General features: G+C 40.8%; 3 protein-coding genes and 1 long non-coding RNA gene across 8 annotated transcripts; 2 read left to right on the top strand and 2 right to left on the bottom strand.

Annotated features, from left to right (window-relative positions):
* The first annotated feature begins 27 nt into the window (after window positions 1-27).
* LOC139559306 (RNA-binding protein 48-like) lies at window positions 28-1,972 on the top strand. The gene is made up of 5 exons (XM_071375183.1): window positions 28-226; window positions 389-579; window positions 754-899; window positions 1,017-1,621; window positions 1,727-1,972. Exons 1-5 carry the CDS (start codon window positions 104-106, stop codon window positions 1,796-1,798), a joined length of 1,137 nt encoding a protein of 378 aa, XP_071231284.1. The 5' UTR covers window positions 28-103; the 3' UTR covers window positions 1,799-1,972.
* LOC139559308 (calaxin-like) lies at window positions 1,889-2,999 on the bottom strand. Of its 2 annotated transcripts, XM_071375188.1 has the most exons (4): window positions 2,893-2,999; window positions 2,451-2,588; window positions 2,149-2,247; window positions 1,889-2,039 (listed from the first exon to the last, which is right to left on the bottom strand). In XM_071375188.1, exons 2-4 carry the CDS (start codon window positions 2,547-2,549, stop codon window positions 1,989-1,991), a joined length of 249 nt encoding a protein of 82 aa, XP_071231289.1. In that variant the 5' UTR covers window positions 2,550-2,588; window positions 2,893-2,999; the 3' UTR covers window positions 1,889-1,988. The 2 variants fall into 2 exon arrangements, with proteins under 2 accessions (XP_071231289.1, XP_071231290.1); XM_071375189.1 differs by lacking the exon at window positions 2,893-2,999 and having other exon boundaries at window positions 2,451-2,685.
* Window positions 3,000-4,242: 1,243 nt separating this feature from the next.
* LOC139559307 (progranulin-like) lies at window positions 4,243-10,004 on the bottom strand. Of its 4 annotated transcripts, none has more exons than XM_071375184.1 (6): window positions 9,873-10,004; window positions 9,168-9,308; window positions 8,183-8,488; window positions 7,122-7,295; window positions 6,643-6,789; window positions 4,243-4,519 (listed from the first exon to the last, which is right to left on the bottom strand). In XM_071375184.1, exons 2-6 carry the CDS (start codon window positions 9,306-9,308, stop codon window positions 4,391-4,393), a joined length of 897 nt encoding a protein of 298 aa, XP_071231285.1. In that variant the 5' UTR covers window positions 9,873-10,004; the 3' UTR covers window positions 4,243-4,390. The 4 variants fall into 4 exon arrangements, with proteins under 4 accessions (XP_071231285.1, XP_071231287.1, XP_071231286.1 ...); XM_071375186.1 differs by having other exon boundaries at window positions 6,643-6,786; XM_071375185.1 differs by lacking the exon at window positions 9,873-10,004 and adding an exon at window positions 9,407-9,498.
* LOC139559310 (uncharacterized) lies at window positions 9,248-12,622 on the top strand. The gene is made up of 2 exons (XR_011671735.1): window positions 9,248-9,357; window positions 11,557-12,622. It is a non-coding gene; the product is annotated as an uncharacterized lncRNA (long non-coding RNA).
* Window positions 12,623-14,805: the final 2,183 nt, after the last annotated feature.

The raw sequence follows: 14,805 nt of genomic DNA, 5'->3' as shown, positions 1-14,805 counted from the left end.
CTGATCTGCTTTTTTGATTTTCACAGAGACATCGATGAGCTCAGGTCCGATTATTGTCGTCTGGGAAACTACTTCCGGTTTGGTTTTGTTGTAATTCGCAAACATGGCAGGATTTACCAACAGCTCATGTTGGAGCACTCCTGAGGTTTATAAACATCATGAGCAGCAAAAGATTTGCCCCTCACGACCGAAGTATAGAGAAGGGAGGAGACTTAAAGCAGTTAAGGTAGGAATATCGTTTCCTTCAGCGAAATTCTGTATCCATGCTCAATACTTGACCAAGTGAGCTAGCGAACTAGCTAGCTAGAAATCGAATGTATTTGGTTGGTTGATTGATAGATAGATACAATTTATTGTATTTCTAACCCGTGCTATATTGCCCCTGTAGGTGTACACCATCAACTTGGAGTCTCGTTACCTGATGTTGCAAGGAGTCCCAGCCATCGGGGTGATGACAGAACTGATCGAGCTCTCTGCGCTGTACGGGGTTGTGGAGGAGTACAGGGTGCTGGATGAGTACCCTGCAGAGCAATTCACAGAGGTCTACCTCATCAAGTTCCAGAAACTCACCAGTGCAAGGTTAGGACAGGTTTTATAGGTTAGGATGAGATAGACAGGGACAGGTGTTTTCCCTGACCATCATGTAACCTGGTCAGGAAAAACTTCAGGCCCTAGTTTTATCTAGCCTAGTTGTACACCAGCTGGTAGACCACCTGTCTCAGCCAGTTATACTTTAAAGTAATTGTGTTTCAGGGCGGCCAAACGGCACATGGATGAGAAGAGTTTCTTTGGAGGTTTACTACATGTGTGCTATGCCCCAGAGTATGAGACGGTGGAGGACACCAGACTAAAGCTGCAAGACAGGAGACGATATGTGAACAGGACAACTCAAAATAAAAGTACAGATGTTGTGCTAGTAGAATATTATCAGAACTATCTCTGGTATGTCATTCCCAATGTAAGAATGATTATTATGATGTAGTTGACATATGATTCTTTTTTTTCGGGTTGAGAAGCAAAGGAACAGGACCACGGGGATGAAGAGCGCAAAAAGCCCATGTCTTCAGATGCAGTTGCTACCACAGCCAGGACTTCCTCAGGTGATGATCAGAGATCCAGTGATACCAGCAATAAGGGAGAGACTTCGAGTACCAGCCAAGGCCATTATTTAGGATTTCCTTTATTGCCTTTACCCCCACAGGAGTTTCTTCCTTACAGACATGCCCCATCTTATGATCGGTTGTATAGTTATCAGGCAAACCAATGCAGGACTATTCCAACAGAGGACAAAATGGGGTCATTGCATAATGCCATAAATACTAAACAGCAGCTGGCACCCAACATAAGCAGCGTTCCCTCCTCTTCTGGGGGAGACAGAGGAATAGTGAAAAGACTGAGTAAGAATCCACCCCCTGCAGCACCCCCAAGATTCGTACCGAGGACCACACATTTGGAGAACAGAAAACGGAAAATAGTAGAAACTAATAAAGACTCACTTTTTGGCTTTGTGGACAAAAATGAAATCCTCATTGGACCAAAACTACCAGACCGGCCTAAGATGGATATGGCGGACGAGTCATTGAACATAACAGCCAACATGATCAGAAATACATTGAAAAAGGTATATTCGTGGTAATTTTGCTTCTTAAAATTGTTCACTCACAATTTCATACAATTGAAGAGTGATACAACACTACAGTAAATTAATTTCTTTCCTTGTTCTCAGGTTGCATCAGTTCCTGAAGTCAAGCCAACAGAGAAGAAGACAAAGTCAGCAAAGCCTCGGAGGAGAATCTAACAGACCTGTCCTGAAAGACTGCTTCTCATAGGGAATGAGGTGGACATTAGCAAGTTCTTACATTTACACCATTCAAACGGAACATCATATTTTCTCAACATGTTTTATTTATACATTTCCCATCAGTGTATGAGCAGATTTTTGTTTATAAAAAATAAAAAATGGTGTTATGAATAACTTAGTGATGTCCTTAACGCTCAAGTGGATCCTGGAATGCATGCTGCTCAAATGCCAATATGCTCTGTAACACAAAAGGAAAGAACATGTCAGACAATGGCAAAATATTATATTGTCCAATCCAGACAGACAAGTCATTACACTGTTTTTACAGTCTTAACTTCAAGGGTCACCTTGGCATCGTGAAGGCAGGTTCCAAAAGCCTCAAGCAATAGATTCTCATCTCTCACTGCCTTTTCAAAGTCTGCATAGGACAGTCTGCTGTCATGATCCTGAGGAAGGAAACAACTCATTGATATTTTATGTTCAGACAGTATATTTAATCTGAAACATGAATTGGTCAATTGTGGCCAAGTTAAACAGTGATTGTAAACACAGGGTACAATGAAGGTAGCCTGGCAGGTAAAACAATAGGTAGCACAGCATTCAGCCTGGTTTAACCTGATGAAAATGAAGATAAACATTTTGCCATTACCATCTTCTTGAGCGTGATTACCACCAGGTCTTTGATGCCCTCGTCTGGGTCCTCCTCTGTGGGCTGTCTGATCAGGCTGTTCTTCAGCATGTGGAACATCTATTCCCGGGAAATGTACCCAAGTCATACACATCAAAGCTGTGAAAACCAAATGGGGGGCAGAGTCAATACATGGGTAGTAATATCGTAGATAACAGTCAAAAAGCCTACATGATACACTTTATAGCTTTCTTAAACTTTATTTTTTCATCCAATGTCCCATGGAGAAAGACTGATAGTCCCTCGATCCACTCTTTCACACTGACGTAGCTGTCGTTGTCCTTGTCAAATGCGCAAAAGACTGGAATATAATACAATTTTTTTTGTGATACCTTACCACATCAGTATCATACTTTATTTGATGCTTACATTCTGTTTTATGTGACAAAAGAGACACACCTACCTCTATCCATGATCATATCATCAGTCATTCCAAAGGTGTTGTGCAGAATATTCCTGAATTTCCCACTGTCCAGGTCATTCCCTACCTTCCTGTCACTCTGATCCCCCAGGAGTCCATTGAATAGTCGGATCAGACACTCCGTTTCTGTTTAGTTAGTACTGCTTCCATATGCATCATTTCAATTTACATAGACTGATATATGCTTTTATTAATTTGCATCAACACAGGACATACTTTGACATGATCTCAACAAAGCAAGATTATAGCGCCCCCATCTGTCACGTAAACAGTGGTGCCAACACGTTCAATGGAAGGTGAGTTTTGGTTGGAGGAGCTAGACAACAATAGCTAGCTATTAACTTTTCTTTTGTTTGCACGTTTTGTTATTAGATATATAGCTACTGTAGCTAGATAAATGCAGAGAAGTAGAAACTAGGTAACCGTTAGTTGGCTAGCTAGCTTTTATTTTTAGAAGTTCTGCGAAACGTTACTGTAACATAGCTATCTCAGGACGCAACGTAGACTCTGACAACTAACGTTAGCTATCAAAACTCAAACTTACAGTGTTTGACGTGTTTAGAAAGAGTTTCAGCGAGATTCTGAATACATTTTCTAGTCATAGCAGACATTTCAGCCATTGTAGATAGGAGGCAGGATTGTTGGCTAGTAGCTAGCCGTGGATACATAAACACTAATGTTAGCTACTTGTTGTTACCATAGTAACTCCAATCCACGTGCACAGAGCTTCACGTATAATACATGCAATGGCTCAGAGAGTGAAGAGCATGAATGATACATAGGTTGCGTTCGTAAAATCACTCTGGCTATCTTCTCCGATTTCAGAGCACTCTTGTCTGAGTGTGCGTGAGCGCAGAATAACTGATGACTTTACGAACGCTCAACACCGGTTGAATAAGGCCGGTGTCAGTAAACGTTGGCGTAACGAAATTGATGCCAGCAGTACAGTTACAGTCACCAACGCCCTGGATAACATGAAAAAAGCCTAACCAGCTCCGACAGGCTGAGTAAAATGGTCACACTTAGGTGTTCTCTCATTTGTGTCTGGAAGTACGTTAGCTAGCCAACGTTAGCCAGTTAGCTTGACTGCAGTTGTGAGGTCAGAATGCTAGGATCAACCCTACTCCTTGGCCAAAGCGTCTAGTGTGCGCTCTGAATGTAGTAACTGACAATCTGACAGCGCTCTGAGTTTAGATCGCCCAGAGCGCACTCTGAGCACACCCATGCGCTCCAGAATTAATTTACGAACACACCCATACTGTACATAAATATATGACTCTGATACAATTTAGCCAGTGGAGATTGATAGCCTATAAGGAATGATACACTAAATACTCAACAAGGAAACATTTTAATGATTGGGTGACATGATTCAACATTCTTGTATTCATCAGTGCAAGGTTAAATTAAAATGCAATCACAAAAAGGGTACAATCCAATGTCAGGATAGGGACAAGATCATAAATCATTTGAAATTGTGTCAATCCTGATTAGCATCATCCTTCAGACCTGAAGGAATCTGAGAGTACCATTTCCTGCACTTGTATGAGTTTGGGTCACAGGTGTATCCATATTCACAGCAATGCAGGCCATCCGCACAACACTTCGCCTAAAAATTAAAAAAAATAGGCCTCAGAACATGATAGTAATATAAAATATGCATAATATTGCACATGATCTTAATGTGATAACTCTACCTACATGTACATATTACCTCAATTACCTCAACTAACCGGTGCCTCCTGTACAGTTGAAGTCGGAAGTTTACATACACCTTAGCCAAATACATTTAAACTCAGTTTTTCACAATTCCTGACATTTAATCCTAGGAAAAATTCCCTGTTTTAGGTCAGTTAGGATCACCACTTTATTTTAAGAATGTGAAATGTCAGAATAATAGTAGAGAGAATTACTTATTTCAGCTTATATTTCTTTCATCACATTCCCAGTGGGTCAGAAGTTTACAAACACTCAATTAGTATTTGGTAGCATTGCCTTTAAATTGTTTAACTTGGGTTAAACGTTTTTGGTAGCCTTCCACACGCTTCCCACAATAAGTTGGGTGAATTTTGGCCCATTCCTTCTGACAGAGCTGGTGTAACTGAGTCAGGTTTGTAGGCCTCCTTGCTCGTACACGCTTTTTCAGTTCTGCCCACAAATTTTCTATAGGATTGAGGTCAGGGCTTTGTGATGGCCACTCCAATACCTTGACTTTGTTGTCCTTAAGCCATTTTGCCACAACTTTGGAAGTATGCTTGGGGTCATTGTCCATTTGGAAGACCCATTTGCTTTAACTTCCTGATTGATATCTTGAGATGTTGCTTCAATACATCCACATAATTTTCCATCCTCATGATGCCATCTATTTTGTGAAGTGCACCAGTCCCTCCTGCAGCAAAGCACCCCCACAACATGACGCTGCCACCCCCGTACTTCACGGTTGGGATGGTGTTCTTCGGCTTGCAAGCCTCCCCCTTTTTCCTCCAAACATAATGATGGTCATTATGGCCAAACAGTTCTATTTTTGTTTCACCAGACCAGAGGACGTTTCTCCAAAAAGTACGATCTTTGTCCCCATGTGCAGTTGCAAACCGTAGTCTGGCTTTTTATGGCGGTTTTGGAGCAGTGGCTTCTTCCTTGCTGAGCGGCCTTTCAGGTTATGTCGATATAGGACTTGTTTTACTGTGGATATAGATACTTTTGTACCCGTTTCCTCCAGCATCTTCACAAGGTCCTTTGCTGTTGTTCTGGGATTGATTTGCCTTTTCCGCACCAAAGTACGTTAATCTCTAGGAGACAGAACACGTCTCCTTCCTGAGCGGTATGACAGCTGCGTGGTCCCATGGTGTTAATACTTGCGTACTATTGTTTGTACAGATGACCATGGTACCTTCAGGCGTTTGGAAATTGCTCCCAAGGATGGACCAGACTTGTGGAGGCCTACAATTTTCTTTCTGAGGTCATGGCTGATTTCTTTTGATTTTTCCATGATGTCAAGCAAGAGGCACTGAGTTTGAAGGTAGGCCTTGAAATACATCCACAAGTACACCTCCAATTGACTCAAATTATGTCAATTAGCCTATCAGAAGCTTCTAAAGCCATTACATCATTTTCTGGAATTTCCCAAGCTGTTTAAAGGCACAGTCAACTTAGTGTATGTAAACTTCTGACCCACTGGAATTGTGATACAGTGAATTATAAGTGAAATAATCTGTCTGTAAACATTTGTTGGAAAAATGACTTGTGTCATGCACAAAGTAGATGTCCTAACCGACTTGCCAAAACTATAGTTTGTTAACAAGAAATGTGTGGAGTGGTTGAAAAATGACTCCAACCTAGGTGTATGTAAACTTCCGACTTCAACTGCATATATTAAACCTCGCTATTGTTATTTTACTGCTGCTCTTTAATTATTTCTTACTTTTATTTCTTACTTTTTTGGGGGTATTTTTCTTAAAACTGCATTGTTGGTTAGGGGCTTGTATTTAAGCATTTCACTGTGAGGTCTAAACCTGTTGTATTCAGCGCATGTGACAAATAACATTTGATTTGATTAAAACATTTCACACTGCTCTGTACGTGCACTACAGATAAAATGTGCATTACATTATTAAACATGCTCTACCTACATAACATTGATATACTACTTTATCAAATGATAGCTCAGTGGTATTTAATGTCAGTTGTATTAAATCCCCTCTACAGTACACTCAACACTTTCAGTATATTTACCTGTGGGAATGGGCAACATCCCCATTTGCCATTAGGTCCCTTGCAGCAGCTGGATGCAGAAGGACAATAGAATTTAGTGTCACAGTGAGTGACTCCAGCCTGTGGCGTGCTGTCAGCGGCCTGAACTAGAGCTGTCCATGAGACCTGCTAAAAGACGAGGGAATGAAGACAACCACACCATCCATGTTCTACTCAGGGGTTCAACATGGAAAAAGAACTCGCACATCTGAGTATCTGGTTGCGTGGGGAGTAATGTGAATACATTACTAACTACTCTCAGAGGGTAAAATGTAATAGCATACCAGTGTGCAGGAAATCATTCTCTATTCATTATTATTTTTAATGCCCATAAGGTGGGTTTCAAAAGTGATTTTCTCTTAGACTGAGTTGAGTGGCACAATAACAAACACAGAAAGAGAACAATGTCCACTGCCTACACAAACATTGGTTGCCTGTGAGTTTGACGCATAGGTACCTACCTGATCGTGGACCTTGTTTTCCAGTTTGGAGACCTTGATGGCTTCGATCATTGAAGGGGCCTGCCTCGGAGCAAAAGGGTACCTCAGGTTGCCATACCTCACACACTTAGTGTATGTGGGGTCACAGTCATAGCCATAGGGACAGCAGTGGTACCCATCTAGACAGCACCTACCCTGTGGAAAAACAGACGTATACAAGTTGATACAGTGAGCTACAAAACTATTGGGACAGTGACATTTGTTGTTGTTGTTTTGGCTCTGGGGGTATGATATTTGTGCGTCTAACTTTCTAACTCATCACTATTCACGATTTATTCAGGACTATCCATAATCATGGTAGCATCCACATTAATGTAGACATGTTTAGAAATATATTATAATCTTATTTACAATAAAAGTGACTCCAAAATTACACAATAGATAATCTGAAACAACAAGTTTGTAGAGTCACACGCTTGATGTAATCATTGTGTGCTAGGATTATGGGACCAAATACTACACTTTTGACTACTTCAATACACATATAAGTGAAATTTTACCAAATATTTTTGGTTCCCTGAAATGGGGGGACTATGTACAAAAACTGCTGTAATTTCTAAACGGTTGAACCAATATAGATGACAATACCCTCAAATTAAAGCTGACAGTCTGCACCTTAACCTCTTGGTCATTGTATCATTTAAAATCCAAAGTGCTGGAGTACAGAGCCAAAACAACAACAACAAATGTCACTGTCCCGATCCTTTATAGCTCACTGTATATTGACAATAACCATTTTGGAATTAAGTATAACGTATATTGTTTCATGCATACCCATTTTTCATACCACAGCTCTCAAATTCTTGTTTTTAATATTTCTGAGAAAATATCCAGTTTAGAAAAATATGAATAACTTATTGTGTAGTATGTTTTGTTTTTTAGCTGTAATAAAAACATAATACAACAACAACAAAAGTGTCACTAATTTCCTAATACTGCCAGCTACTCTATAACACTATTACAAACTGACAAGAGCCCTTCAAGCCAACATACTACAAGCAGAGAAAAACTAGTCAACTCACAGGAGAGTACGGACAGCAGAACCACAGGCCTGTAGGGTGGTGGCAGCAGGTGGTGCCATCGGGACAAGCATAATAGTTGTCACATTGCACCTTGCCGACCATGGAGCTCTCCACTGCATTGCTCTGGACAGGGCTGCTGTCAGATTCGAGCGGAGCAGAGACAGGAGAGCTTGGTTCCTCTGCAGCCACCTTGTTCAGCATGGGCACACTGCTCCATGGATGGTCACCTTTCTCACACTTCTGGGTGATGGCATTGCAGTTGAAGCCTGACGGGCAACAGTGGGCCATGTCAGAGCAACACACCGCCTGGAAAACATCATGAAAAAAAGGTGATATGCAGTCAAAATACCTTTATTGGGTCTTTGCTCATACAGCTTTCTAAACCCAAGGTCTTTGCTCATACAGCTTTCTAAACCCAAGGTCTTTGCTCATACAGCTTTCTAAACCCAAGGTCTTTGCTCATACAGCTTTCTAAACCCAAGGTCTTTGCTCATACAGCTTTCTAAACCCAAGGTCTTCGCTCATACAGCTTTCTAAACCCAAGGTCTTTGCTCATACAGCTTTCTAAACCCAAGGTCTTTGCTCATACAGCTTTCTAAACCCATGGTCTTTGCTCATACAGCTTTCTAAACCCATGGTCTTTGCTCATACAGCTTTCTCAACCCATGGTCTTTGCTCATACAGCTTTCTAAACCCAAGGTCTTTGCTCATACAGCTTTCTAAACCCAAGGTCTTTTCTCATGGTCTTTCAACTGAAATATTGTTTTTGTAATCCAAAAGAAAAGGAAACAACAGTACCAGTATGCTGTTTTTTTTCTCCAGTATTTACAACCTTAGTGCTGCTGAGAATCCCATTTACTAGTGTGATCAAATTCCCTAGCCTGGTTCCAGATGTTTGTGCTGCCAATTGCTATGGCTGTTGACATGACAAAACAGATCTGGGACCAGGCTACAAATTGCCCTAATGTGAACCCTGGTTACTCACATTGGGAACTGGACAGCAGGCGTATCCTCCTTTAGTCAAACAACAGGTTGAATGATCAGAGCAGACCTTCCCACCAGGGCACGTGATGTAGCAAGAGGCAGACCCTGTCAGCACTAACACCAATGCAGCTATGCTCCACATCTAAAGGATAGGGATTAAACAAGTGGTTACGATTTAGAAGAGTTTTGTAGTAGGTTGAGTATGATGTTTATTTTTTGAAGTTTACTGGATCATTATACCTTGTGGAATTTCCAACTCTTTGTCTTTATCTTAGGGTACGTTTGTAAATTCACTCTGGAGTGCCAGTTCTGTCAGATTATTCGTTTGTAACGCACCCTTAGATGAGCAAAATTAAGATGAAAAACATGAGGGTGGTTTGAGAGTGCCAGAGCGAAATGCTCTGAATTTAGCCTACAAACGGCCAATCTGACAACGCTCTGAATTTTTGATAGCCCAGAGCACACTTTGAACGCACTCTGGCACTCCAGAATCCAGAGTGAATTTCCGAACACGCTGCCACAGCACTAACATGGTGTCTTAGTTTACTTTCAATTTCAAATGCATCTAAATTTACATGACTTCTGAATTACTTGACTAAGATTCAAATAATTGAATACATTTGTTGTTTACTAATTCTTATAGTTTGTGATTTCTAATTGCATAGTTTAATATGAAATTATTTTCTCTTTTTTAAATCTCACTTACCTTAGCCTTGATATTGATCTCAGTTTAGTGATCCAAACACTTCCTGTGATGAGATTACACAATGGGGTGACTGCATGACTCCTTGACCGATAAACTGCTCTTCATACACTAGATTTGATCCTCCCACTTTTTATAGCAAATAAGTAACTTTATCTCATTTCCCCATTTATGCCAACAATGCACTAAACAGAAGCTTAGGTCAGTGACGAATCCAGAAGTTGTCAACAGTATATTACCATGTCCAATAGCACCAGTTGGCTTTATAGACCCTTTGATTTTCATTATGTCAGTCTGTCAATACAATGATCACTAGACCTTATAGTCTCGGGAATCGTGAATTTGGTCAAGGTGTGGAAAATGAAGAACCACAACGAGTTCTATATTTAAAGGTTTAATAGACAAACAATAGACAGAAATATGCATACGGGGAGACAGACACGCTCCTCTGATAGGTTTGTAGCAATCTGCCAACCCCCTCAAAGGCAGGCAGGCAGGCATAAATACTTTTGCTTATCTGTTCGTTCTCCAAGTGTCCTGGGCCCCTGGTCAAAACATTAATCAAGGAAATCAAGACCACTTGGTTCAGTGAGCCATATATTACATATCTCTATCATTTGAAACCACCGATGGCTGAATTTACATGACCTCAGGGATGTCACCTAGAGATCACCTAGGATACCAGGTTCTGCTTTTATGGTGACTCCTAACCTCTTGGAGTTCATTCAGGGGCTGAGTTCAGATTTAAGGGGAGCCAATAATTTAGATATTAACAATAGCTCAAACTACATGAAGGACTTAAATAGGCCTCCTTTAACCTTTGATACCAATCATTCCTATGACACATTCTTCACTCCCCTCAACTGTGTTCATCACAATAGTTGTTTAATAAGTCTAGGAGTTATTTCAAAAACGATGAATCATATTCAGAGAAATGTGGAATATAGGGAAGGAAAAAGTGAGAAATGATGTAAGCTACAGCATTACTGTTATCACGGTTATCTGTAGTACGATTCATTCCTCTGTGTGACCTGAGTCCTTAACTGTACTGTAAAGTTATTGTCATGCAAATTGCAGCATTTCTCAATACAGCATAGCCATCTATGGTTTTCATAGTTAGTTTGGTGAAAGTGACTGCTGTATAAGTCTATTTAGTATTGTGTTGCAAACCACAGTCTGTTTTAGGGAATCTGGGTGTAACCATGAGGAACTTTGTCCAGATTGAGGAAGTCTACAAATGTTCTGTTTAAAGCCAGAATCCGCAGGTCGTGGGCGACCCTATGCTGCCCTACTTCTTGTGTAGTGTTTTCACTTAGAACGAAAACAAGGGTGTGGCACCAAACAATCAATCATTGACAGGTGGCACCATTGACTGAATACATCAATATGTGTCTTACAATAAATGTTGTTTTGAAAGATATCCCTCTAGTGGTGTGGGGGCTGTGCCTTGGCAAAGTGGGTGGGGTTATATCCTTCCTGTTGGGCCCTGTCCGGGGGTATCATCGGATGGGGCCACAGTGTCTCCTGACCCCTCCTGTCTCAGCCTCCAGTGTTTATGCTGTATTAGTTTATGTGTCGGGGGGCTAGGGTCAGTTTGTTATATCTGGAGTACTTCTGTCTTATCCGGTGTCCTGTGTGAATTTAAGTATGCTCTCTCTAATTCTCTCTTTCTTTCTCTCTCTCGGAGGACCTGAGCCCTAGGACCATGCCTCAGGACGACCTGACATGATGACTCCTTGCTGTCCCCAGTCCACCTGGCCGTGCTGCTGCTCCAGTTTCAACTGTTCTGCCTGCGGCTATGGAACCCTGACCTGTTCACCGGACGTGCTACCTGTCCCAGACCTGCTGTTTTCAACTCTCTAGAGACCGCAGGAGCGGTAGAGATACTCTTAATGATCGGCTATGAAAAGCCAACTGACATTTACTCCTGAGGTGCTGCACCCTCGACAACTACTGTGATTATTATTATTTGACCATGCTGTTCATTTATGAACATTTGAACATCTTGGCCATGTTCTGTTATAATCTCTACCCGGCACAGCCAGAAGAGGACTGGCCACCCCTCATAGCCTGGTTCCTCTCTAGGTTTCTTCCTAGGTTTTGGCCTTTCTAGGGAGTTCTTCCTAGCCACCGTGCTTCTACACCTGCATTGCTTGCTGTTTGGGGTTTTAGGCTGGGTTTCTGTACAGCACTTTGAGATATCAGCTGATGTACGAAGGGCTATATAAATACATTTGATTTGATTTGATTTTGAAAGAATAGTTGTGAAATATTAGCCTTCTGGGCTAATCCCGGCTACTCGAGAGGAAGTGAAAGTAACTGCAAACTAAGGGAGAGGTAAAACATTTACACAATAGTTACCCGGAGGAACATGGGGGAGGGTTATGCAATTTGTAATTTAGTCCAGGAGAGGGTCATGTAATTTGTAATCAATTAAATGTCATACTGCTAAGTGTTTGAGAATTAGTTGCTTACAGTATTATAGTATCTCATGTGTGCCCGATGATGCCCCTCATCCCTGATTCTCTGCTGGACTCACAATATCAAGTGTTCCTAGTGTAGTCTCAGAAAAATTATCCATAGCCTATTCCAGCCTTTCTCAAACCCTGGTCTGTGGACCGGCGTAAGTCCGTGGAGGAATTCTTGCTGGTCTGCAGCATATTTGTCTTGAATAAATACTTGCCTTTGGCCCACTTGCGCAATGCGCTGAACAATGCATTCCACATTAAACAAATTGTGTTGCCATGACTAAATGTTGTTGTCTTAGGTCTCTCTTTATGTAGTGTTGTTGTGTCTCTCTTGTAGTGATGTGTGTTTTGTCCTATATATACAGTTGAAGTCGGAAGTTTACATACACTTAGGTTGGACTCATTAAAACTTGTTTTTCAACCACTCCACAAATGTATTTTTAACAAACAAATTTTGGCAAGTCGGTTAGGACATCTACTTTGTGCATGACACAAGTGATTTTTCCAACAATTGTTTACAGACAGATTATTTCACTTATAATTCAATGTATCACAATTCCAGTGGATCAGAAGTTTACAAACACTAAGTTGACTGTGCCTTTAAACAGCTTGGAATATTCCAGAAAATTATGTCATGGCTTTAGAAGCTTCTGATACCTTCAGGCGTTTGGCTAATTTACATAATCTGAGTCAATTGTAGGTGTACCTGTGGATGTATTTCAAGGCCTACCTTCAAACTCAGTGTCTCTTTGCTTGACATCATGGAAAAATCAAAAGAAATCAGCCAAGACCGCAGAAAACACCTCCACAAGTCAGGTTCATCCTTGAGGGGCAATTTCCAAACGCCTGAATGTAAATATTAATAAATATTAAATAATAAATTTTTCTCTCTACTATTATTCTGACATTTCACATTCTTAAAATAAAGTGGTGATCCTAACTGACCTAAAACAGGGAATTTTTACTAGGATTAAATGTCAGGAATTGTGTAAAACTGAGTTTTTCAAAAACTTTAAATGTATTTGGGTAAGGTGTATGAAAACTTCCGACTTCAACTGTATATATTTATTTTTTTATCCCAGCCCCCATCCCTGCAGGAGGATTTTTGCCTTTTGGTAGGCCGTCATTGTAAATAAGAATTTGTTCTTAACTGACATGCCTAGTTAAATAAAGGTAACAAAATCTAAAGTATAGCTCCACCAAACACACACACACTAAAAAAAGAAGAAAAAGAGATGACCAACCAAACAAAAATGCTGCACATTCATTTCACAGACGAGAGTTTACTGAAGGTTTCATACTTCCTCTCTCATAACATTTCCAAGTGCCAGGCTCCTTTCACTATAGTTGAAAAGCTGGTCATGCCCTCAGTCGTGGATGCTTGCCGACAGGTTTCAGGCCCAACTGCTGCTACAAAGATCAGTGAAATCCCACTTTCCAATGACACTGTCACACTAGAATCCAGGATATGACAGATGATATTGAATCACATGCAGGTTTTAGACAGAGCTTGCACATCAAACTGGTTTGCAATCATACACTGGTTACAGCACAACACCACATCCTATGTATGTAAAGGACACTGTTGTGAGTGTGACACTGACTTATTTGGTGGTAATGTCTTCCCCCCCATTTAGCTGTTGTCAACTGAGCATTGATGGCGATTCACAACCCTGGAGAGCATTGAAGAAGTGGTTGAATTCATAAACGGTGCATATGTTTTCACTATAATGTATTCTTGTTCCATCAATATTGTTATCAAATCAAAATCAATGTTTATTTGGCACAGGATACAGTCTGATGTATTCGGGAATATGACATTAGATTGTACTGTGTACTATCAAAGTGTACTACTGTGTATTGTTGAAGTGTACTACTGTGTACTATTGAAGTGTACTATTGAAGTAACAATTTCTTTCATGTTTTCTCAACGTCAACCTGTAATGCACAGGATAGTTTGGACCTGCTGGATGGAGGAAACAGTCAGCCATAGATGTTGACAGCCCTCCTAACCCTTCACCAGTGTCACATTCACATTACCCTTCACATTCTACCTGCTACACAAGAAACCACCCAAATCAACTGTATTTCTCAATATTTCAATTCACAAGATAGAATGAACTTGCGCGTGAGCCATTGAGACTGGAACCTCTGTAGCAGGGCCGTAAGGATGCATTGCGGTCATACCGGCTCTGATGACCTCCGAGTAGGGGGTGAAAGGTGGGAACCAGGACCACCACATAACAGTTTGTGACCTGGAACTGGAGGTGAGAGACCTGGCAACAGGGTCATCATTCTTTTATTTGTATTTTTTTTACTCCATAAACAAACATATACATACAAACAATTACTTACAGACACACAAACAATGACTAGTGCCTGCATTATTGTTTGCCACTTGACATTAAATTGTTTTTCTCAGTCACCCAATCAATTAGTTTTTCTCGGTCACCCATGCTATTTCAATA

The sequence above is a fragment of the Salvelinus alpinus genome, chromosome 29 (assembly GCF_045679555.1).
Source record: "Salvelinus alpinus chromosome 29, SLU_Salpinus.1, whole genome shotgun sequence".
In the NCBI taxonomy this organism is placed as follows: Eukaryota; Metazoa; Chordata; class Actinopteri; order Salmoniformes; family Salmonidae; genus Salvelinus; species Salvelinus alpinus.
Note: the sequence above shows the minus strand (reverse complement) of the source record. Positions and strands in the feature narration are given on the sequence as shown.

Coding starts and splice junctions, on each gene's coding strand:
- LOC139559306 (XM_071375183.1), top strand. CDS start 104: ATGGCAGGATTTACCAACAGCTCATGTTGGAGCACTCCTGAGGTTTAT. Junction 227..388: donor GGAGACTTAAAGCAGTTAAG/GTAGGAATATCG, acceptor TTGCCCCTGTAG/GTGTACACCATCAACTTGGA. Junction 900..1,016: donor CAGGACAACTCAAAATAAAA/GTACAGATGTTG, acceptor CGGGTTGAGAAG/CAAAGGAACAGGACCACGGG.
- LOC139559308 (XM_071375188.1), bottom strand. CDS start 2,549: ATGTTCCACATGCTGAAGAACAGCCTGATCAGACAGCCCACAGAGGAG. Junction 2,248..2,450: donor TAATCACGCTCAAGAAGATG/GTAATGGCAAAA, acceptor TTCCTTCCTCAG/GATCATGACAGCAGACTGTC. Junction 2,040..2,148: donor CCTGCCTTCACGATGCCAAG/GTGACCCTTGAA, acceptor TTTGTGTTACAG/AGCATATTGGCATTTGAGCA.
- LOC139559307 (XM_071375184.1), bottom strand. CDS start 9,308: ATGTGGAGCATAGCTGCATTGGTGTTAGTGCTGACAGGGTCTGCCTCT. Junction 7,296..8,182: donor TCTGCTGTCCGTACTCTCCT/GTGAGTTGACTA, acceptor GTTTTTCCACAG/GGTAGGTGCTGTCTAGATGG. Junction 4,520..6,642: donor GATGTTGCCCATTCCCACAG/GTAAATATACTG, acceptor TTTAATTTTTAG/GCGAAGTGTTGTGCGGATGG.